At 44.7% G+C, this 23544-nt stretch overlaps 2 protein-coding genes across 2 annotated transcripts in view; one reads left to right on the forward strand and one right to left on the reverse strand.

Moving 5' to 3' along the window:
* The window catches only part of LOC122458493 (translation initiation factor IF-2-like), a 38860-nt gene extending 17130 nt beyond the window's left edge, over positions 1–21730 (reverse strand). The window contains exons 1-2 of the mRNA XM_043507125.1: positions 21193–21730; positions 6234–6869 (exon numbers count right to left, since the gene is read on the reverse strand). Of these exons, the coding sequence (XP_043363060.1) occupies positions 6234–6869; positions 21193–21730 (1174 nt within the window). The remainder of the gene's footprint in view (positions 1–6233; positions 6870–21192) is intronic.
* ULK4 (unc-51 like kinase 4) overlaps positions 21203–23544 on the forward strand; it is a 417484-nt gene continuing 415142 nt past the window's right edge. Inside the window, exons 1-2 of the mRNA XM_043508874.1 lie at positions 21203–21475; positions 22830–22915. The gene's annotated coding sequence lies outside the window, so the exon portion shown is untranslated. The remainder of the gene's footprint in view (positions 21476–22829; positions 22916–23544) is intronic.

The raw sequence follows: 23544 nt of genomic DNA on the forward strand, positions 1-23544 counted from the left end.
TAAGCATAAACTGGTGGAAGTTTTGAGGATCAGACTAGATTGTCTAATGGTCCCTTCTGGCCTAAAAAAATATAAATAAATAAAAATCTATGAACAATAGTGTTTATTTTAACTGCTGCTAGAGTGTCAGCAGAATTAAAAAACAAAAATATTTTTGTTTGTGTGTCAGTTTTTAAAATGCAAACTTTCCTGTAAGTTTGCTGAGAACAAGAGTGTGAATTAAAGAAAAAAAATGGATATCCAGGTAACAATTTTTTTAAAAGCTAACAGTTTTTTGGCCTAAAGAACCTACATCATTCCCTTAATGTTATCATGCCCTAGTTTTTGTGGTGTCAGTTATTCAAACTTAAAATATAATGAAGAGTATTTCATTAATATTTGACTCTCTGTGAAAGGGGAACAAATTCATCCCTAGTACAAGCACTGTGAATCATCAGGGATGTGTACTTAAAACAGCAGATTGAGATAAAGGTTAGTTGAAGTAAAATACTTCACATTAGTTCTTTAAAAAAAAATTTCTCATTCCTTACCATGAAAAGCAACATATACACAGTTTCTAAACTTCACTGACTCTTCAGTTTGTTTGTTTTTTTACACTCACATATGTTGGGGATCAAAACATTATATCAGCATCAAAGAACTAGATGTAACCAAACTACAGTTTAAACAAATTTTACACTGTGCTTGCATCTACCAGCAAGCAACTTGTTTAGGGTTACAATGAAGCTTAATCTAAAGCAAGGATCTCAAACTCAAAATCACCAGGAGGGCCACGTAAGGACTAGTACATTGGCCTGAGGGCCACATCACTGAAACCTTTCCATACAAAGATACAAAAGCCCCACCCCATCCCACCCCTTCCATGAGGCCCTGCCCGCACCCACCCCTTCCCTGCCTCCATTCCAACCCCTTCCCCAAAGTCCCTGCCCCAATTCTGCCCCCTCCCTGCACCTATTCCAACCCCTTCCCCAAATCCCCGCCCCCGTCTGTTCTCCGCCTCCTCCCCTGAGCACGCCTTGTCCCTCCTCCTCCTCTCACCCTCCTGGAAAGTCCCAAGCACCACCAAACAGTTGTTTGGCGGCGGGAAGTGCTAGGAGGTAGGCGGAGGAGCAGGGACGCGGCGCACTCGGGGCGAGAGTGCGGGGGGAAGGGAGCTTGGCTGCCGGTGGAGTTGGTGCCTATGATGGGCTGCAGGAAATAACTCCGCGAGACCCCGATCTAAAGGGACAGGAGCTCCAATACCTCCTGTCCTTCCTCATTTTTCCCCTTAGTGTGACTTTAAATGAAGAGCTTTCTAAAAGGAAATGGAAACTTTAGGCTCCTGTATATTTTATCCACTAGAAAGAGATATTCATGTTTCCTTATGATATTACAAAAAGCATGTCTTCACTAGCAATGTTAAAGTGCTGCCGCAGCTATTAAAAAAAACAAAACAAAAACCATCTCCATAAGGGGAGTAGCTGATTCCAGCACTGGTGCACTGTCTACACTGCCACTTTACAGAGCTGAAACTTGCAGCACTCAGGGTGTGTTTTTTCACATCCCTGAGCGAGAAATTTGCAGCGCAGATAAGGCCTAAGTGACCCTCAGAATTGTTTGAAGTTTACAACGTCTCAAAATGCTATGCAGTTAGGAGACTGCTCTGCCCTAGAAGGTTGGTAAGACAAGACAAAGACAATCACCTCCAGTATAGTTACCAACTGATTTAAACTGAGACAAATCTGTCAACATAATTGAACCTAAAAATTATCTCTCAGCTAATCTCTTTATGCTATCAATAAGCCTCTTTACTGAATAGACATAAGCAGGCTCACTACAGAACATGACTTTTTGCACTGTAATCAATAGGGTCCAATAAAATGAAGAATACTGATTAACAAATAAGAGCTCAAATACAGTGAGGCCAACTTCAGTCACGGAGTTCAGTGTTAATAATTTTTCTAAGAATTAACTCATGAGCCCACATGATAAAATTATGCAACACAAGCATTCTTATAGCCCTTGATCAGTTTACAAATGTAAACCTATCCCATAACTGTACCTTAAGAAAGAAGAACTATGTGGCCTGAGCACAGATCTACGAAATAGGTTACATTTTGAAAACTAAAGTACACACCACTCTACATTCTTAAAGGGCCACAGAATCTAGCTAAGTGTAAACTATGTTCCTTCCTGAAGCTCCAGAAAAAAAGAAAAAGCTACTAGGATTTTTACAATAGTGATGTAACTGTTACCCTGCCTTCAGAACTCTGTATCAAGCAAAGTACTAAGAAAACTGGCTTTGCATTAGATTCTAAATATTTTAAAGAGTATAAATTAACCAGAGGTTAATTCTTGAGATGGTATTTTGCTCTCCAGCCCTGAATCTACAATTGGATCTTTGCAGGTGGACACTCATGGCAGCGCAGTGCTCCAGTGAAATAAGGGGTCTCCCAGTGAGGATCCAACTGCAGAACTGGGGCCCATAATTGTACCTTCAAGACACAAGTATTTTAGGTTGCAAAAAATTTTAGAATTTCACTATTAAAAAGTTTAGTACATTGTGAGTGAGCATTGCTTTGGGCTGAGATACTACATCTGTTAAGATGTTTAGTTACTGGAAAGTATTTCTTTCATGTTATATTTTTATGATGTCTACATAACCCTATTTAATCTGCAGTTTCTAATGTAATCTATTCCTTTCAAGAACTGATAGGCTGCATACAAGCAACAATCCATCTACTGCAGCATCTTTGTTATTCTCTGTTTCACCGGGAGGAGTTACCTACATATTTGGTCAGTTTAAGAGCATTCATTCTTTCATCTGGATCTTTGTGGTGTAGGTAAACCTTCTACAGAGGAAGAATGGAAATTTGCTTTCCAAAATCCACTGAGTTCTAATCTTCTTGAATAGTGTAGAAGTGTATAGTAACAATAGTACCATGGTCAACATATTAAAAACATAACAGGATTATAGTTTCAGATGAGAAATCATAGAAGTAGGACATCACACATATATCCCATCATACACTGGTAAGGAATTCCCATGAAAACAGGCAAAACACTAGGCCAAATTCTTCACTGATGTAACTCCATGGAAGTCACCTGAGTTATATCTGTGGAGAATCTGGCCCCATATTTTAGGTACTCAGACTAGTATCAAAGGAAGCACCAATTTATGGTAAATGAAACAGCTGAGATATTTTTTCAAGATTTGAAATTCCAAAAATGTACCAATATCTGGATTTTTCAGGCTTTCATTAGCAAAATGCCCATTGTTGAAATTTAGTTATAAACACTCGCACACAAACAACCATGTCTATACTTAACTAATGCATTTTGGTATATCTCCTACCACTGCATGTCCACCAGTGATAAAGACAGCGTGTAGATCCAGACAGCGATAAAAAATGCCCATATTCTGTATTAGAACTCCCAACAATGAGTTCCTGAAAAATACTAGTACCAATCAGATTTCTGCACATGTAAGTGTGAACTTGATTGTTGAAAAAATATTTTCCCCCCCCCCCTCCTGCTGCCTCTCATTCTCCCTTACTCCTTAATGCTACCTGTTAAAAACAAGACAGCAGTTTTGGTTTTAAGTCTTCTTACCTTTGCTGCCACAGAGGTATCAATTTACACATTCCACTGCTAAGCTACACTTCAGGCTAAATTTTCAAAAGTACTCCGCTTCCAGCAGCTCCCATTTTGGCCATTTAATTTAGGTGCTTAAACAGCAGCTGAGTTATTTTGAAAGTCTGGTCTGTTCTCTGCCATGCAATCTCATCACTTTCCCACAATTGGTCCCACATTGATGCAGCTCCACCTGTAAAAATGCTAGTTTAGGTCAGGTGCAGGATTGTGGTTGTTTTTAAGACCATTTATCATCTAATAATACATTAATTGTTTTGTTCAAATCTTGTTCTTCTATCACACACGCAAGTGGGGCACAATGTGTCATGACTCAAAAGGAAGCCACATCCAAGGATGTGGAAAGAGCTAGGATCACATTAGGTTGATAGTCTGGGAGAGCAGCAGGCCTGATCATGGATTCTCACTCCTGTAAGAAAGCAGTGGAGAGTTAGGGACTAAGAAGCAGCAGAAGGAACAGAGGCTGAGTCAGGAACTAAGAATGGCAGTGGTAATAAACTGAATATTAGACCAGGTTTCTTAATCTGATTTTGCTTTCTTAACTGTCAAAGAGCCATTACACTTTTGTGTTGGTGGAAGGTTCAAATTCCTTTTAGTCAATCACCTCCCTTCTGCATTTCAACAAACATGAAGGGTCTCTAATTGATACTTAGATGCCAGCTTAATATCCTGTTAAGATGCATAGGGAGCTCATACATAACTTGCTATTACTTCAATACATACGGTTCCAGATTAAGCTGACTTGATTTTCAAAGGTTCTAAGAATTTTCCTACAACTCCCATTGAAATCAGCAGGCATTGCAATCAGCATATCAAAAATAATGCCAAACAAGACAACAATAATGCATCTGTTTACATGTGTGGATATGCAAATATGGCTGATACACCATTATGTTAGACTATGCCAAATAAGGCGTCCTAAACCAGTGTCAAACCCTGGTTACAACATATGCGTCCAATCTTGATCCATGATTCTAAATCCATTGTCAAAGATATCCATGCAACTACAAGGACTGGCACTTTAAAAAAAACAAAGAACAAACTTCAGTGGAAAGTTAGCTCCTATCTATACCTGGGAAGCTTAATATTTAATTCAATATGCTAACTCATGTAAAAGCGACAATCTGCCTTTTCTTCACTAGGATTTCACCCCAAGTTACGAATTCATCTGTTTTCCTAGTAAAGAGACAGTCACTGAGAGCAGAAGAGCAATAGCTTCAATCATGTTTAAACACTTAATGCTAGCATGGTTCTAACACAGTTTTCCACATCAACATGGACAGGGACTGTTTTGGTTTGAGACCTGTATTAGAACCATGTTACAAAGTACCTGGGGAATATATGGTTTGGCAAACCTGGTAACCAAGCAGTTGGGAAAATATGCCTGCCCATGGCAGTTAGGGAAAACGTTCAAGAACGTTGCTAGCAACAACCATATAGTATTTAAACACAATCCTGGCTAACACAGTTCAGCTCCATCATAGACGGGGCTGGAGACCTAACGTAGATTACAAAACAAACCATATATAAAGCATAGTTGTGAAACATGGTTATGAACTGCGGAGCTGGTTATAAAAAATTTCCTGGTTGTTTTCTGAGAGGCAGACTAAAGTAAGGTTACAGATTCTGAAGGAAACATCAAGTTCTACATGATGGCCTTAATTCTATCTACTCATGAACAGATGTGAATGGTGAGAAAGGAAAAAAAAAATCAGGGTTCCTGGCTTTTAACAGATGTACCAGTTTCTTTGGGACTTTCTTCCCCCACCCCATAAAAATATACTTGACTAGACAGAATGTTTGGAGATGGTTTAACATTTTAAAGAGAGGCACACTTCTGAGCACTGAGAAATGTATAAGAGTGCATGATCTTTTAAAATTACCACCAGCTTAAAAATGAAGGAACTTCGGTTAATATTTGAAAGCTTCGTGAATTGTGGAGGAGTATTTGCACAAACGCAGATCCCCCTTACTGAGGAACAGAGAAGCAACAGCAGCCTGCCTGTAAATAATTCACAAGGCCCAATTTTGCAAGCAATTCTTGTGTTTCAGGTTAGGTAAACACAGAATAGAATTAAACGGTGTTCTTCCAAAGGGGAGGTGCCAAAGAGCACAGAAAGCAAGAGACAGTGTTCTAGCCATTTCAAACCAGGGCTCCTTGAAGGTCGGCCCAGTGTCATAGGGTTTAGAGTAGCGGTTCAAGAAACAGAGCCTGGATCTCGCTCAGCGACACCACGCTGGCTGCGAATTAATACAGAAGGCCCCTTTGCCGCTTCCTCAGGTGCCGAGGAGGACATCTGCACAGCCATCCAGCCCGCCGGCCGCAGTCCCGGCTGCGCCTCTTCACCTGAGCCCTGGAAGGAAGAGGCCAGGAGCCACAGGACGAGCAACCAATGGGTTCGCGCCCCTCCAAACCGCAGCACAGCGGGGACCGCCAGCGCCGCCGCCGCCGCGAGAGGAAGTGAAGGGCAAACAAAACATGACACCCAAATAGCGCGAAACCGGCTAGGAAACTCCCCGGGGTTCACCCGGGGGGGATGCCCGGGGCCCCCCTCCCACATGCACAAGCAGCGATCGCAAAGGAGGAGTAAAGAGCCACTCACCAGACTGCCGGCGCACAAGCCGCTGCTGGGCGAGCGGCTGCAGGGGTTCTCTTGGCGCCGCGCCGCTGTCGTTAGTGCCTGTGGATCCCCCGCCGGGCGTGAGGCGTGCAGCTGCCCACGGGCGGCGGGGCCGGGGAGGAGGGCCGCTCGGCTTCCCCTTGGCCGCGGCTGACGGGGGCGGCAGCCGCCTCCCGCTTTCAGGCTGCACACGGAGAAGGGCGGGAGGACGCTGGAGCCGGGGGACCGCAAGCACCTCCCTGCCCGCGAGAACCCGCGCACGGCGGCATACAGGCAACCAGCCGGCCGCGCACGTGGGACAAGCCCTGCTGGGGCGGCGGCGGCGGCGCGAGCCCGGGACCCTGACGCCCTGCCCCGGCCGGGCTCTGTGCTGGGCGGGCTCCCGCGGTCCTCCCCTCCCGGCCGGGCTGCGCTGGGGCGATGGACCGGGAGCCTCGCCTCCGCCTGGGGCTTGCAGCCGTCCTGCGGCCGGGCTCGCGATGCAACTGAGCGGCTCCGGTCTCTGCACCCTGGCGGCGACGCTTCGGCAGCCAGAGGCACGGGCGGCGCAAGCGGCGTCGCGCTCCAGTCTCCGCCGGGCCCTGAGCTTGCTCCTCACTCGCTGTCCGGCTCGCTCATCTTCCCCCGCCCATTACCTCATCTCACACAGGCCCCGCCGCCGGCGGCGGCTGCTGCTCCGGGGGGCGGGGACTGTGTGCGGGGAGTAGCTAGGCAACTGCTTCCAATACACCAGCACGCGGGGAGCGCGCGCGCGCGTTGGACGGAGTAAGTGACCTTCGTGCTCTAGCGGAGGCCTCGGCGGCACAAGCGGGCTCCGCTCTTAACTTCTCTAAAAGAGAATCAAAGCGCGAAGGGCTGGGAAGCCGTCGGGCACCTCACCCGTGCCCGGGGTAACGGGACAGAGGGGTTTAAAATAGGCCCGGGAAAAGCAGGGGTTTGTTGTTGTTGTTGTTAGAAAAGGAGGACTTGTGGCACCTTAGAGACTAACAAATTTATTAGAGCATAAGCTTTCGTGAGCTACAGCTCACTTCATCGGATGCATTCCTTGTCTTCCTTTCTTGTATTTCCATTCCTGTAGCTCGCGAAAGCTTATGCTCTAATAAATTTGTTAGTCTCTAAGGTGCCACAAGTCCTCCTTTTCTTCTTGCGAATACAGACTAACACGGCTGCTACTCTGAAACCTGTTGTTGTTGTTGTTTTTAAATAAACATCGCGAGGGGAGCATTTGTATCCGAAACATGCATCGCTGTGTCCGTTTGTAAGAAGCTGGAGGTGACTGTCAATACAAAACTAAATAGAATAGGTTTGTTCACTGCTCCTCGCTCATAAAAGACATAATAATAACCATAATTAAAAGTAACTGGACGTTAACAATTCTTTCAGTGTTAATAGTCAACGTTATTATGTTAAAATGCTTGTGAAACGGTTTTAAACCTGATAGTGTCCTTTTAAAGTGCTTATTCGGGGGGAGAGGAATTGATTTGAAAGTGCTACATTATGTTAGCATGACCTGAATAATATCCATATGGCACGTTTCATCCTGAAGTACAGTACAACAACTCAAGCTGATTTAGCTGGTGAGCCCCTGCATCTGTCTTGAGGTGCAAGGTTCCATTCCATTTGCAAAGATCAGCCCGCAGCACTGCGAGCTAGCTATCCAGTCCTGCAAAGACTCACATGTATGCTTCACTTTAGACACTGTGAATAGTCCTATGGGTAACTACAAATGGGATTACTTCCAGGGTGTACAGTTAAGCATGCACATAAATCCTTGAGGGATCTGGGCCCTAACTGCATGAGCACCACTGAAAAACAGTAATTTTTGAGGTAGAGAGAGACATCCAAACAGCACAGAGCATAACAGTAAAGGAGAGGAAACGTTCGGCCTAAGACAGCAAGGGCAAATTCCTAACACTAATGTCCATGCAGAGCACACAGGATTGTTTCAAAAGTTCTCATTCAAAAGACACAAATAGAGGAAATAAATTTATTTTTCTCAGAAGGATCTCAGAAGGTAGTGAGATGACAGTCGTGGTTTCAGATAATCTAGGCTTTATAAACTTGATCTTTAAATCACTAAACCGTGCTAATTCTGAATAAAACCAAGAATACAAATACTACAGTATTCCAGAATTCTGATACAAAACCAACTGTTTTGCACTTGCTACAGTAACACCCCTGGATGGTACTGTAAAAAAATGGCTAGTTGTACCACTGTCCTCTGCTGGAAAGGATCAGCACTTCAGTTGTTTATCAATGTGCTATACTGCTAATGGAGGTTATTATACTTTCGGCCAAATATTAGGAGCCTGTGCTTTGGAAGGAGGAAGAAAAAAATCTGAATATTGTCCCACTATTGCCATAAGGTTTAGAATGACTCCAGTGTGCAGCATTATGTCAGTGACAACTGTGAAGTTTCTAGGCAGTCACAGATTTGTTACAGTAGGAGTATGTTGGGTGGTGGTAAAACATGATGATGTTATTCCCATGCCATGCACTCTGAGTAACCGGGAAAAAATTGGATTCCAGATGCGAGTTATTTTCTCACTGAGAGATAAATGGGTTGGCACAAATACAAGGTTCCTCCATTCCTAGTCTAATTTATTGATGTTTGTACACTCCTTAAAATTAGATGGAACAAGAAAAGAGCAGTTTATAACTCAAGAGATGGAACATCGGTTTCAGACCTCAAGCAAAACAGCTAGATGTTCAAGTGCCCAACAACACTGTATTCCTGTGACTGCTGCCTTGCCCAGGACAATGCTTCCGCACTGGTGGTTCTCTTTTCCTCTCCAAATATATTAAGTTCTTTAGGTTTAAGCTTTACACTCCAGACAGTTGGTAAGTATCACTCAGAACCACTTCAAGCTTGGAGTTGATTTGTCTGCATCTATAGCTTAGATATAAACTTGCCCAAGAATTAGAGAAAGGTGTTATAGCTGGAGTGGTAGCTATAATGTTTAATAAAGAATTTGTATAGTACTAAGGGTTAGGAGCCTCAGTCATGGACCAGGATCCCATTGTGCAGATGCTGTACAAACACAAAATAAAAATACATTTAAAAATAAATAACTAAATAACTTACACTCTAAGTATAATTAAGATTGCATTTGCATTTCCATTATAATCCTCTGCTTCCAGGTACTCATAGATTTTTGAAACATTCGTTTTTCAGGCTAAAATGTTCTGGGCTTGTTCTCTGCCCAAAAATGAATTTTTATTTACATTTGATTTAAAAAAAATGTTTCAGTTGTTTTTGAGAAAGAGGCGAGTAATAAAAATAAAGAGACCCTCACCATTCTCTTATAAATAAATGCAACCACCTTTTATGCACAGCACTAATGTAGAAACTGGGAGTGGGAAGCTGTCATTTGGAAGAAAAAAACATTTTTACCGAGGATAAGTGCCTCTGACCCTGCTGGTGAAAACTGATTGTGATTTGGCTGAATACTGAGCGTTTGAAAAACACACTTTGTGCTTGCACAGTACATTCAGAATGACTGTTCAGCTAGTTTTACCAGTGTTATAAATGAAGGAATACTGAGCAGTGGCTAACTTGGACCTTGCTTACACTGGAAACTTACATTTTGTTGGAACACATGTTAATTAACATGATGCTAAACAGCCAGTCCAAGACTTTAACTAGAGTTAACTATGACCAGCTGATAGGAGGTTAAACACCACAATTTTTGTCTACACTGAGTGCTAAGTCATGTTTAATATCCTGTTAGTTAACAATCAGATTTTCTAACACAGAAGAGACATTACATGTACAATGAAGGAGGTAGGGATGCTGCATAGCAAGGTACTAGGAAGCTCATGAATTTGACAGGATAGCAACTACAAAGTATATTACTGAGCCTCAGCTTTTCTTATCAAATAGCGATAATAATCCTTAGTTACTTATTAGAATTAGAATTAATCAGTTAATTATTATATAAAAGTTTAATAACATAAAATGCTATCTAAATATGAAATAGTACTATTCTTAGTTTGGGGGCAAGCTTTACTATTCAAAAGGATAACAGCTGGAGGGCCCAATTGTCACCTCAGAGGCTGAGCGGTAGCCACATTATCCTGTCAAAGCCTGAAGCAACAGAAATAGGACTTTCTCACAAGTCCTGACAAAACATCTATTTCACACTGGATGTGCTTAGAGGTGTAACACCATCACCTCATTTGTATAGTGTCTCTCATTCTGGTAACTAAATTAAGATGACTAGATATTTAAAGTTAAAAAGATGGCTTCCTGTTATTTCTCTACTTTCTCTCCCAGTCCTTCAATATGCTTCTCAGTCCCTCTTCCCTTCTTGCCTCACACTGTCTTCTCCTTGCTCTCTTTACCACACTCATTCATTCTATATTTTGTTCCCTTACTCATCCTTCTGACACAGATGTCTATATTCCTTGAGCCCCATCTAATAATATCCAGTCTTCTCTAGTGTATTTTTCAGTACCAACGTTGACTTTGTCTGCACATTCCTAATTCTTTCTTTGTAGTGCAATTTCTTTTATGGACTCTTTAAAATAATCAAAGAACACAATATTCCTTTAACAACAGCATTCAAGAGCAATTGTAGAATTCTCTGTTGTAGTTTGCCAACTGAAGATCCAGAAAGATCAAGGTGTCATTTAGATATTAAATCTCATGGTTTTACTCCTAGAGATCTGGTAATTTTAAGATAGGATTTCTCAAATAGGGAATCATGTCAAAATCACCAAAACCTGGCAGACAATAGGACCCAGGGATAAACAGAAGACGGAAGAAGCAGCTCTGCTTTCTCCTTTTCCTCCTGTTGTTACCAGCTTGTTCCCTGGCCTTGCTTCCCCCACCTCCATTCCTTCTTCATGCACTGAACCCTGCTCCAGAGACCTGCCCCTTAAAAAAGTGTTTATAAACAGTTTGCGCTGACCTAATGATTCCTGCTGCACTCATTGCCTTCCTACCCTGTTTAAACACTAGTTCCTGGAGTGTTTTGATAGCTTTCCAAAGGGGGCATTATAGTGTGATAGTATGCTTAGTATAAGTATAAGGTAGATAGTATAAGGTATAGTCTAGAAAGTTGGAATTTAAAGAGTTCTACTTTCAGGAAGTGCTTGTTGAGAGATAACACTATGTGGATCAAGGAATAAAGCCTGAATGTTGTACTTTTTTCTCTCCCTCTCCTTTTGTTCTTGAACACTGCATATGTCTGAAATGAGTTGGCTTCTGCAGGTATGTGAAATATGAAACTAAGAATATTACAACGCAATACAACACAAAAAACAACCAACAAAACAAACAAAAACCCCCCAAAAAGAGACTATAATAATCATGGTGCATACCAGATTCCTGTCCCAAAGCAGATGAATATGAACAGGGATGTGTTTAGCAACTGCACATTCTTTAGATCACAATGGGAAAATTGTAAAATTGCAACAGAGCTGGATAAAAAGGAAAACAAAAGAAGAGCATCCACACTATTAACTGTACAGGCAGTCCTCAGACTTATGACACAATTAGTTCCTCAAAATTGAATCTTAAATCGAAACATCGTAACTCCACTGCAGGACCGAGCACTGTAAAGTCGAAACCAATGTCATAAGACGAATCATGGTGTCAACTCAGAAATGTTGTAAGTGCGTTCGTTGTAAGTCGAACATTGTAAAGTCGAGGACTGCCTGTAATGGGCAAAAGCTGCCACATGCTCTAACAGCATCTGGATATGTCAGCACCAGATCTGGAAGACCCATGTAAAATCCTGGAAGTACTCCATAATCATTTTCAAAGCACAAAAAATGTCATATCCACTACAGTCTAATAATAATAATTCCATATAATTGAAAACAGGAGCTCTTTCAAGAATACATTGGAGACCATTCTGGAAGAGAAGCCTGTATCTGGAAAGCCATAGATGCCATATTCTGGCCAAATATGACCAAGGATATCACAGACCTAATGAGCAGGTTTGGTACCTGGGGTGCGGGGGGAGGAGTGGGGGGAGGATGGTGCAAGCCAAGTAGCAAAATGAGCCAATGGAAACACAATGCATTGCCAACAGACTTTAGAGCAAAATAGGAATGGACCTTTTCACTGTAAACCACACAAAATACCTCATTATTGCTCCAACTTAGGGAAACCAGATGAACTATCAAACATTACCATTATTACCATCATAGACAAACAAATGAAGCATTTCAGCAGACATGGTATCCCAAATGGTGCAGCTTCAGACACTTTACCCCAGTTACTTATAGTGACTTTATTAAATTTACCTGAGAATTGGAATTCAATTACATCACATCACCACCATACCACAGATAATACAATGACTGAACTAAATTGGCAGTTAAAATTGATAAAATGCACAGAAAATATATGACAAGCCATGTTTGAATGGAGAAACACACCCACAAAATTCTTAATAGCAGCCCAGTATAACATGATGTCAAGAAGCACCCATAACTTGGTGCCTATAGCCCCAGTATTATTATAATTGGCAGTGGTGGAAGGAGTAACAGAAAAAAAAGGAAGAGAGACAAGCAAATGCCAAAGACTACAATGACCAACAAGCTAAAGACCTCCTAGAATTACAAACAGAAGACCCTGTCAAGATCAGATTACTTTCTCCAGAGAAAACATGTACTGTACTTGGAAGCAAGTTAAATGTGTTGAACAGATAAATCCTCCCTCATATAACGTAGCAGTGGATGGGAATAAATTTCAATGAAACCACAAATACATTCACCCACTACAAAGACAAGATAAACATGGACTTGGAGGATGGTGAAATATACACTCCACTGAGACTCAATCAGCAAGACATGTAAGGAACACAGGCCAATAAGTGACCAAATGGATATCAGAACAGACTCTCAAAACACCACACATCTAAAGAATCAAGTGTGAGGCAGTCTCCTATAGTCATAAGAAAGTCTCGCATTTGCTCCAGCATCAACCCCCCCTTGCAAAGCATACATGAAACTTTGTAGAACACTAAAGCATGAATAAACAACCCTCCCAAACTCAGAGGAAAATACCTTAGTTCCCAAGCAAGTAAAAAGTAAAAAACTAAAAAGTTGTTAAATTATATGTATGATGAGTAAGGCTGCGAGTTGTCATGGAATCCGTGACCTCTCTGACTTCTGCAGCAGCCGGTGTGCTTGGCACCGGGGAAGCTCAGGCAGCCCCAGCGCCAGGCGTACTGGCCGCTGCTGGGGCAGTTTCTTGAGCCACTGCGCCGCCCCCACCACAGCCAAGTTTGGGTGTGGTAGGGGGCTGGGTCACGGAATGGGGTGAGTTGGGGTCTGGGCGGTGCTTGGGGTCTGGGGGGCTCCCTGGAAGCAGTGACATCCCTCTCGCTTAGCTGCTAGGCGGAGGTGTGGCCAGGCAGCTCTGCAGACTGCCTCCACCCAGAGTGCTGGCTTTGCAGCTCCCATTGGCCAGGAACCATGGCCTATGGCAGTTGCGGGGGCAGTGCCTGCAGGTGAAGGCAGCATGCAGAGCTGCGGGGCCATGCCTCTGCCTAGCAGCTGAGCGAGGGGGATGTCGCCACTTCCGGGGAGCTCCCACAGGTAAATGCCGCCCAGAACCCGTCTCACTCCGTCCATGCCCCAACCCCTCCCAAACTCAAACTCTACTGCTGCTGGGGGGAGGCATGGAGCCAGGTAGGGAGCCTGCCTGCCCCGCCAACCCTGCCCCCCCGCACGCACCAACAGGAGTCCTGGGCCATGCACCGCCGACCGGTCCTCCTTCAGCAGCTGGGCCACCCTCCCCCAGCACCCATAGGGCCCCCCAGGCAGCCCCACTCCCAAGTTTTAGTCACTGGTATTTTTAGTAAAAGTCATGGACTGGTCATGGGCTGTGAATTTTTGTTTACTGCCCGTGACCTGTCCGTGACTTTACTAAAAATACCTGTGACTAAAACGTAGCCTTAATGATGAGATAGATATCAAGGGAGTGTAACAGAATGTTAAATATGTAAGAGGTTATGGATTGGGTATTCTTGTTTAATTTTTCTATTTCACATACATGTGGCAAAAAGACATGTTACAAATATGATTGATAGCTTCCCAATACGGCTCATTATAGCATGATAGTATGGAAAATGTCTAGGAACTCAGAGAACCTTGCTTTCAGGATGTATTTGGATGAGAGAGGAAAGTATATGTGAAGGAAAGAATAAAACCTGAATGTTACATTGTCTCAGCTCTCTCTCATTTATGCTCACTGAACACTGGAGCAGAGCACAACGTAAGTGGGGTAGTGGCAGGAGGAAGCACTGTCCCATCCAGCAATATCCTACTTTCACAGCCCCTAGAAACCATCTCCTCCTAGCCAGCATCCAGCACCTGCTCAGCAGAACTTACCTGTGACCTGTCAGCACTCCACCTTCTAGCACCAGGACTCCTTATCAGCAGACTACATCCCACATGCTCCCCTCTGAAAACCAGTCTTGGTTTCATGCCATGATCCTAAAGTATTTGACTGCAATAAAATTTGACTGTGAAAATGGGACCATGATAAAAAACCCAAGTGGAGAAAGTTGAGAACCCCTGATATACAGGATCAATATGAATAAAAACAAAAAGTGACAAGAAAGAAAATTCAGTCCCTTGGGTCAGCCAAAAATTTGTCAGAAAGATTAACCTTACATCAGTGTTTCCCAAACTTGGGACGCCACTTTTTCAGGGAAAGCCCTTGGCGGGCCCGGCTGATTTGTTTACCTGCTGTGTCTGCAGGTTTGGCCGATCGCGGCTCCCACTAGCTGTGGTTTGCTGTGCCCGGCCAATGGGAGCTGTGGGAAGCGGCGGCCAGTACGTTCCTTCAGCCCGTGCCACTTACCTCAGCCCCATTGGCCGGGCACGGCGAACCGCTGCCAGTGGGAGCTGCGATCGGCCGAACCTGCGGACATGGCAGGTAAACAATGCCGGGTCCACCAGGGGCTTTCCCTGCACAAGCAGCATCCCAAGTATGGGAAACACTGCCTTAAATCATTCTCTGAAGTCTAACAAATTCAAGTTCTGACAGATTGCAGGAGGGAGCACATCTCACATTTGAGTATCAACCACCTAGAATACTCTGCCTCCAGCCTGTGACTATGAGCAGAAGTGCCACGGCTGATCCCATCTGTCACAGTAATACATGTGCCTCTCTAATATCCTGGGACTGACATGGCTACAACACCATTCCATTGCATACAGTAATACATAATAAAAGCAGTACTTTGAATTGCACTCAGAAGCAGATGGGAACCCAAAGCAGTACACAGAGTATAGGTGTAAAGTGTTTTTGCCAGCCCAGACTACTAAGCAGGTAGGCCACTGCTTTCTGCAGTAGCTGAAGCTTCCAAGTGGTGTTCATGGAAAGCCCAGTCTAAAGCAAATTGCACTAGCCCAGCCAGGAGATAACAAAAGATATTTGTGGTGAAGTTTGCATCAGCAAAGACATTCATAACCTCTTAGCTAAAAGCAGTGGGGCAAAAATGGTATGAGCCAATATAGCTACCTGTATCTGAATTTATTCATATTGTAAGGCTTTCTTATGAAGAGATTTGTTTTGCAATACTGAATCTGTGGCTTGTCTGATAGGGTTTGCTTGCTAACAGGTGGATGTGCTCTTATAATTAAAGTCTCTGTTTAAAAATATTTATTTAATAAAATTAAAGATGACAAAAACCAACTTTCCATTTGTTTGTTTTGATTTACAGTACTTTGTACTGCTATAGTAACTTCCATATGAGCCTCTCAAATTCTTTACATACATTAATGTTCACAACACTCCAGGTAATTTAGGCACTGTTTCCCATTTCGTAACTTGTTACTATTATTTCTTATTAATATTGGATTTGGCACTGTCCAACACACAAAAATAAAGACAATCCTTGTCCTAAACGTATTATCTAACATACATATGACAGGACACTGGGAGAATCACAAAGGGAGTAACTTAGTTATCTGGATTTAGTTTTTGGTAATTTATAGCTGGGGAAACTAAGGCAGAGAAAGGAAAGTTACTTTTCTAATGTCACACACAAAGTCACTGTCAAATCAAGGAATAAAACCCAGTTCTGTGCTTTAACCATTAGACCACGCTTCCTCTTTTAAACTATATCTGCTATCCTTAAGAGACCTAAGAACCAGATACGCATTAATTATAAAACCTAAATTAATCTCTACTTAAGGCCCACTTTTTCTGTGATGACTACAAGAAACTACCTGACATCTATTTATTCATTTTACTTATACTCTGAGTTAAATACTCATTTATGTGGAAGAAAGAAGACAAGGGAAATCCATTCTGCTTGTGTTTAGCTTCAGTTATTAGAGCACAGATGTCTGTAAGGGTTGGGAGCAAGTACTGTGCAACAGATGAAGAATTTGAACATTCAAAAAAGTGAGCAAGCATTTAATGTTTTACTATGTATGTACAAATAACAATTTTCTGCTTACAACTCAGTCAAATCTAAAGAGATTTATTTGAGGACAGCAAAATCTCTTATCTATCTTCAGCAGTCTCCTCCTGACAAATGTCAAGACCCTATTCCAAACCCCCTGAAGCCTTGAACTGCTAAAAATATAATTTATTGTGTTACAAAGCTAAAACTAACTATTTTTCATTGACCTTAAAAATGACTGAACTCTATTGGACCAAACTTTCCCAGAAAACTGAACTTGAAGCAGACACTATACATGAAAAATGTCAGCCCAAATGGACAAAGCTACAAGAACATGAAAACAGTAAATTGTAATGTAAAGTGTTGGACAGCCCTGGTATACAGGTCATTGCTGCACAGAATAAAACATATAAAAACTGTTTTGAATACTAATAACCTTTAGTTACCCACTGCTTTGCATTGAAAGATCTCAAAGCACTTTACAAATGTTAACGTAGCCTTTCAAATGGCCTGGGAGATGGCTAATTACAGTGGAGTTGCATCTTACGCAGGGACTTAGGTTCAGCGTGTAAGGTGAAAATCACGTATAGTCAAAATTACCCTTGAAAATCCCTTAAATCAACCATAAAGTACACTATACTGTACATGGCTGTGTGTATACAACCCTGTACAGTAATATGTATACCTGTCACCTACTACAGGACAGGCCCAACAAAGAAAACAACAGAACGCCACTAGCCATCACCTTCAGCCCCCAACTAAAACCTCTCCAACGCATCATCAAGGATCTACAACCTATCCTGAAGGACGAGCCATCGCTCTCTCAGATCTTGGGAGACAGACCAGTCCTTGCTTACAGACAGCCCCCCAATCTGAAGCAAATACTCACCAGCAACCACACACCACACAACAGAACCACTAACCCAGGAACCTATCCTTGCAACAAAGCCCGTTGCCAACTCTGTCCACATATCTATTCAGGGGATACCATCATAGGGCCTAATCACATCAGCCACACTATCAGAGGCTCGTTCACCTGCGCATCTACCAATGTGATATATGCCATCATGTGCCAGCAATGCCCCTCTGCCATGTACATTGGCCAAACTGGACAGTCTCTACGTAAAAGAATGAATGGACACAAATCAGACGTCAAGAATTATAACATTCAAAAACCAGTTGGAGAACACTTCAATCTCTCTGGTCACTCGATCACAGACCTAAGAGTGGCTATCCTTCAACAAAAAAGCTTCAAAAACAGACTCCAACGAGAGACTGCTGAATTGGAATTAATTTGCAAACTGGATACAATTAACTTAGGCTTGAATAGAGACTGGGAATGGATGAGTCATTACACAAAGTAAAACTATTTCCCCATGGTATTTCTCCCTCCCACCCCACCCCCCACTGTTCCTCTGATATTCTTGTTAACTGCTGGAATTAGCCTACCTGCTTGTCACCATGAAAGGTTTTCCTCCTTCCCCCCCCTGCTGTTGGTGATGGCTTATCTTAAGTGATCACTCTCCTTACAGTGTGTATGATAAACCCATTGTTTCATGTTCTCTGTGTGTGTGTATATAAATCTCTCCTCTGTTTTTTCCACCAAATGCATCCGATGAAGTGAGCTGTAGCTCACGAAAGCTTATGCTCTAATAAATTTGTTAGTCTCTAAGGTGCCACAAGTACTCCTTTTCTTTTTATGTATACCTGTATATGTAAACAGTAATGTACAGTATATAATAAAGAGTACATATGCAAAATATAATTTTACAGTACTGAATTTTTAATTACAGGGGGTTGTCAGGGCTTAATGTTGATCCAGGAGATAGAGGTGACGGAGACCGAGTCGTAGACAAAGTCGTTGGGCTCTGGTTCAGCTCAAGAAGTTGATTGCGTCGGCTCATCTGCTGCTGGTTGTTTTTCCTTGAAAAGCATAGCAATCAGCAACTGTCGCTGTTGTCTCTTGAGCTGCTCAAACATTTCTTGATACGGTCTCAAATAGTCCGTAATACTACATGTGATTTTGAGGCTTTGTTCCATAGAGGGATTGCATTCAGAAATTAAATCATTCAAGTGTTTCACTGCTTGGAAAACTTCAGCAAATTTATGAAGATTCCAACTTGTTGGCTCTTCCTATTCATCTTCATCATCTCCATTTTCAGTAGACGATTTTATCAGTTCCTCTAACTCTTTGTTAGTCAATGTTTCTTTATGGCTCTCAATTAATTCTTCAATTTCTTCCTCAAGGATGTGGATGAAGCCATCACCACCCACTTGCCTGGCCACCTGAAGAATGCGTTTCACTTGTCAATGGTCAGGAAACCCTTAAAATCATTCACACATTTTTTCAATAGGTTTCGCCAACATACATTGACTGCTTCAGGCTTGATTGCATCCATTGCCTGTTTAATAGAAGTGATGCAATCGGCAATGTTGAAGGACTTCCAACACTCCATCACATTAAGATTGGGATCAGCATACATAGTGCTATGTATCCATGAGAATGTAAGCCTTGTGTATGTGGCCTTGAAACAGTGAGTCATGCCTTGGTCGAGAGGTTGGAGGTGATGTTGGGAGGGAGAAAGACGACTTCAACATCTTTATGTGCAAACTGGAGTGCCGCAGGATGGCCAGGAGCATTATCTATGATCAGCAACACTTTAAAGTCAAGTCCTTTCTCTTGGAGGTACCGCTTGACCTCTGGAATGAAATACTTGTGGAACCAATCCAGAAATAATGCTGCCGTCACCCAAGCCTTTTTATTTGATAGCCAGAACACAGGCAGGAGATTTTTGTTCTTGCCTTTTAGGGCATGGGGATTTGCAGCCCTTTAGAGCAAACCCGGCTTTATTAAATGCCCAGCTGCATTGCCACAAAACAACACAGTCACACGGTCTTCAGCTGCTTTGAAGCCAGGGGCTTGTCTTTCTGATTTCGAAGTGTAAGTGAGGTTGGGCATTTTTTTCCAGAAGAGCCCAGTCTTGTCAGCATTAAAAACTTGTTCCAGAAGATAGCCCTTTTCTTCTATGATTTTCTTTAATTGTTCGGGGTAGGATTTTGCTGTCTCTTCACTGGCTTCACCAGTAGTCTGCATGTTTTTGAGGTTGAAGCGGTTCCTAAAATTCTTAAGCCAACCTTGGCTGGCTTTGAATTCCTTCTCATCAGAAGGCTGTCTCTCTTTGGCGGGAGGTTTGAACAGCGCATAGAGGCTAAGAGCCTTTTCTTGCAACATGTTGCCATTGATAGGCACACGTTTACAGTTCATGTCTTCCAGCCATAAGTTTAATGCCTTTTCAGTCTTCACTAAAGTCTTATCATGCACCTGGATTGTCACCTTAGCAGTTATTCAAGCACTTGATGCCATGGCTTGATGAATTTCTCTCTCTCAAATCTTGATGGCACAGATGCTAGATTTGTTGCGGCCATATTTATACGCCATGTTGGAGACCGACATACCTTCTCTCAATAAATCCAACATAGCCAGTTTTTCCTCCAGAGTTGGAACAGATCGCTGTTTCTTCAGTTGAGCACCAGATGAAGTAGTTGGCTTGCGTTTAGGGGCCATGTTATAAGAAAAACATGTACAGTATCTTTAAACATTAGAATCATACTCAGCGCGGTGAGATGCTCACACTATGAGAGGCACGTGGGAACTGAGACCGACTGAGGGAACAGCAGATTCATGTCTCCCATCTCACGCTCACTCCGGGGAATACGCTCATTAAATGGAATGGTGGGTGGAATTGCCTGCACTATTTACAGGTATCTTGTTATTTTTCTTTCTTTTTTTTTTTTTTTGGCTAAACGCATATAGTTGAATTCACGTAAGTTAAATGCACTTATGATGCGACTCACCTGTACAATGATCCTTCTGGCAGAGAGGGGATTACTGGGGAATTGGCAAGTTTAGTGTTATACCCAGGGTCACACACAGGGCTTGTGAACGTGTTTCTAATCACACATTAACATGGGTGAACTGCCAGGAGTGTAACATGTCGGTGGGTGCTAGGTTTCCAGCCATGTGAGTTAAAGCAGCGTTGGAGAGCACAACGTAGACAAGCCTCACGGCCAGGCAGAGAAACCAGGAGCCCCAACTCCCTGCTCTAGGCCACCAGCTCTCGCAGCCTCCCTGTTTGGATCTGTCCCGCCCTGCAGTGGCGGGCGAGGGCGTCGGCGCTGGGGATACCACCCCACCTCCTGGCTTGAAGCGGTTTCCATTATATGCAGGGTTACAGTTTAATTCAATGGCGCTCAGTACCCCTGGGCCTGGCCCAGCACACAAGCCCCTGGGTGCCCTGGCAGCAGCAGCAGCAGCAGGAGGAGGAGGAGAGGGGACAAGAGCAAGATCAGGAGCACGGTCAGGGGAGCCGGGAAGGAAACAGCTGGAACGCAGCGAACCGTCGCCCCAGCCCACGGTAACCTCAACCGGAACCTATCAGCAGGGCCAAGCGCCTTTGGCAGCCCCGCCTCTTCCCACGTACGCATTTGCGTAGCCAATCGTTGCTCCGTTCGGTTTCCGGCGTCGGACGCGGTATCCTAGATACGGGGGCGGGGCTGGCTCAGACCACACGGGCCCGAAGGGGTGCTGGGTTCCCGGCGAGCGGTTCTGGGTCTCGCCCCGCCGGACTCGTCCTTCCTTCCTTCCCTCCCTCCCGGGCAGGGTCGGGCCGCGCCGCGCTGCGTTTCCTGGGGGCTAGCGTCTGTCGTTCCGGGCCCCCGGGCACGCTCCTCCCGGCCGGCTCCCCCGGCCAACCGCCGTGGAGCGGCCCCTGGTTGGGGGCGGGGCTGGAGGATTTCGGTTGATGGCGGCAGCGTCTTATGAGTGACCCGCGGCGGCCTTGGCGTCAGGTACCCTCTGCCTGTGCGGTCCCGTGGAGCCGGGCCGCTGCCCGCTGGGCTCGGGTCCCTGCTGAGAAGGGGGGGGGGGCGCGCACCGCTGGAGGCTGCAGGGGCCGGTCCGACTCCCTCCTCCCCGCCCGAAGGTCTCCGCTGTGGGCGCCGAGCCGCTTCCCAGCGCGGCTGCATGGGCTCAAGCGGGGGTGAAATGTCCCAGCCCCGTGGCCCTCCAGCAGCCTGCGGGGGGCTCTGGGCTCGGCCGCCCATCTGTGAAGGGTGGAGACGTGTTAGCAGAGAGAGGGCTCGGAGCAGATAAATTAAACGGTGGGATTGATGAGTGTTTAACTAATAGTCCGAGATCAGTTACTATTGAATATGTACGTTAGGGTGGCCCCCCAAAGACCCCGGTTGGAGTTAGGGTCCTGGCTGACTCTCCATTCAAACTCAGGGTTTAGAACAGGGATAGGCAAACTATGGCCTAGGGGCCGCATCCGGTCCTTCAGATGTTTTAATCTGGCCCTCAAACTCTCGCCGGGGTCCGGGACGTTCTCTGCTCCCTGCATGCTGTGCCTCTGAGCCTCTGGAAGCAGTGGCATATCCGCCCTCTGGCTCCTTCCCATATGGGGCAGCCAGAGGCCTCCGCATGCTGCCCCAGTCCCAAGCGCTGCCTCTGCAGCTCCCATTGGCCAGGAAACTCATTTCTGGCCCCACCCCAGTGCCCGCACCTCAACCCCCAATTTTGTGAGCATTAATGGCTTGCCATACAATTTTTCCATACCCAGATGTGGCCCTGGGGTCAAAACATAGATGCTGACTTCTGCTGGTGGGTGTTCGACCCCCCTCTGTCCCTGGCCCTGCCTTGACTACATCCCTGCCCTGCCCCCATTCCAAGTCCTGCCCCAAAGTCTCCGCCCCCTCCCTGCCCCTTTTCCAACCCCTTCCCCAAATCACTGCCCTGATCCCACCTCCTCCCCGGAGGGTGCAGCATTCCCGCTCCTCCTCCCTTCCTCCCAGAGCTTGTTATGCCATGAAAAAGCTGTTTTGTGGCAGCAAGCACTGGGAGGAGAAGTGGGGATGTGGCGCACTCAGGGGAGGAAGTGGAGGTGAGGTAGGGTGGGCGGGATGGGGAGGCTTGGCTGCCAGTGGATGCAGAGCACCCACCAATTTTTCCCCATGGGTGCTCCAGCCCCGGAACATTCACGGAATCGGCACCCTATGGGCCAAAATATTTGCCCATCCCGGTTTACAATGTGAACGCGCTAATGGGAAAGGTGGGGATACAATATATAAGCCAATGAGTCTGGTGAAGAATTAGAACAGCTTTGTTAGTTACATGTATTGGAGCTTTTTTTTAAAAAAAAAATAGTATTTCAGTTTTCCCTAACAGTCCCTATGGAACTTTGCTCCTAGATCTCAGCTCGCCAGCATGAGACTGGGGAAACTCCCCTAGCTTTAAAGTCTTGAGTGTAGCAGCGTAGACCAGTGGTTCTCAACCAGGGGTCTGGGGTCCCCTGGGACTGTGAGGCAGGTTTCAGGGGATCTGCCAAATAGGGCCAGCGTTAGACTCACTGGGGCCTACGGCAGAAAGCTGAGGTCCTACTGCATGGGTCTGAAGCCCAGGGCCCTGAACCTCATTGGTCAGGGTTGAAGCCAAAGCCTGAGCAATGTAGTTTCATGGGGACCCCTTGTGGTGTGGGGTCCCAGGCAACTGCCCCTTTTGCTACCCCCAATGCTGGCCCTGGCTTTTGTATGCAGAAAAACAATTGTGGCACAGGTGGGTTGGGGAGTTTTTATAGCAGGTTGAAGGGACCTCAGAAAGAAAAAAGTCTACACTGTGGTTCTCAACCATCAACCAGACCTTTTCTGACCAGCATGTGCTGCCCCTGCAGAGTATGGATCCTGCCTTCCACTTAGATCATTTTTAACTGTTGCCGGAGACGAAGCTCCCCACAGGAGCAGAATCAGAAGGGCTGGATTCGCAAGCTCCTCTCCTAGGTAGCTTAGTGTCCTAATCCTACCTTCCAGTCGCATCTGTTATGTTTTAAATCTATTATTTTGGGCATTTCTGCATGCTTTTCTGC

Source organism: Dermochelys coriacea, chromosome 2, assembly GCF_009764565.3.
Source record: "Dermochelys coriacea isolate rDerCor1 chromosome 2, rDerCor1.pri.v4, whole genome shotgun sequence".
NCBI classification, from domain to species: Eukaryota; Metazoa; Chordata; order Testudines; family Dermochelyidae; genus Dermochelys; species Dermochelys coriacea.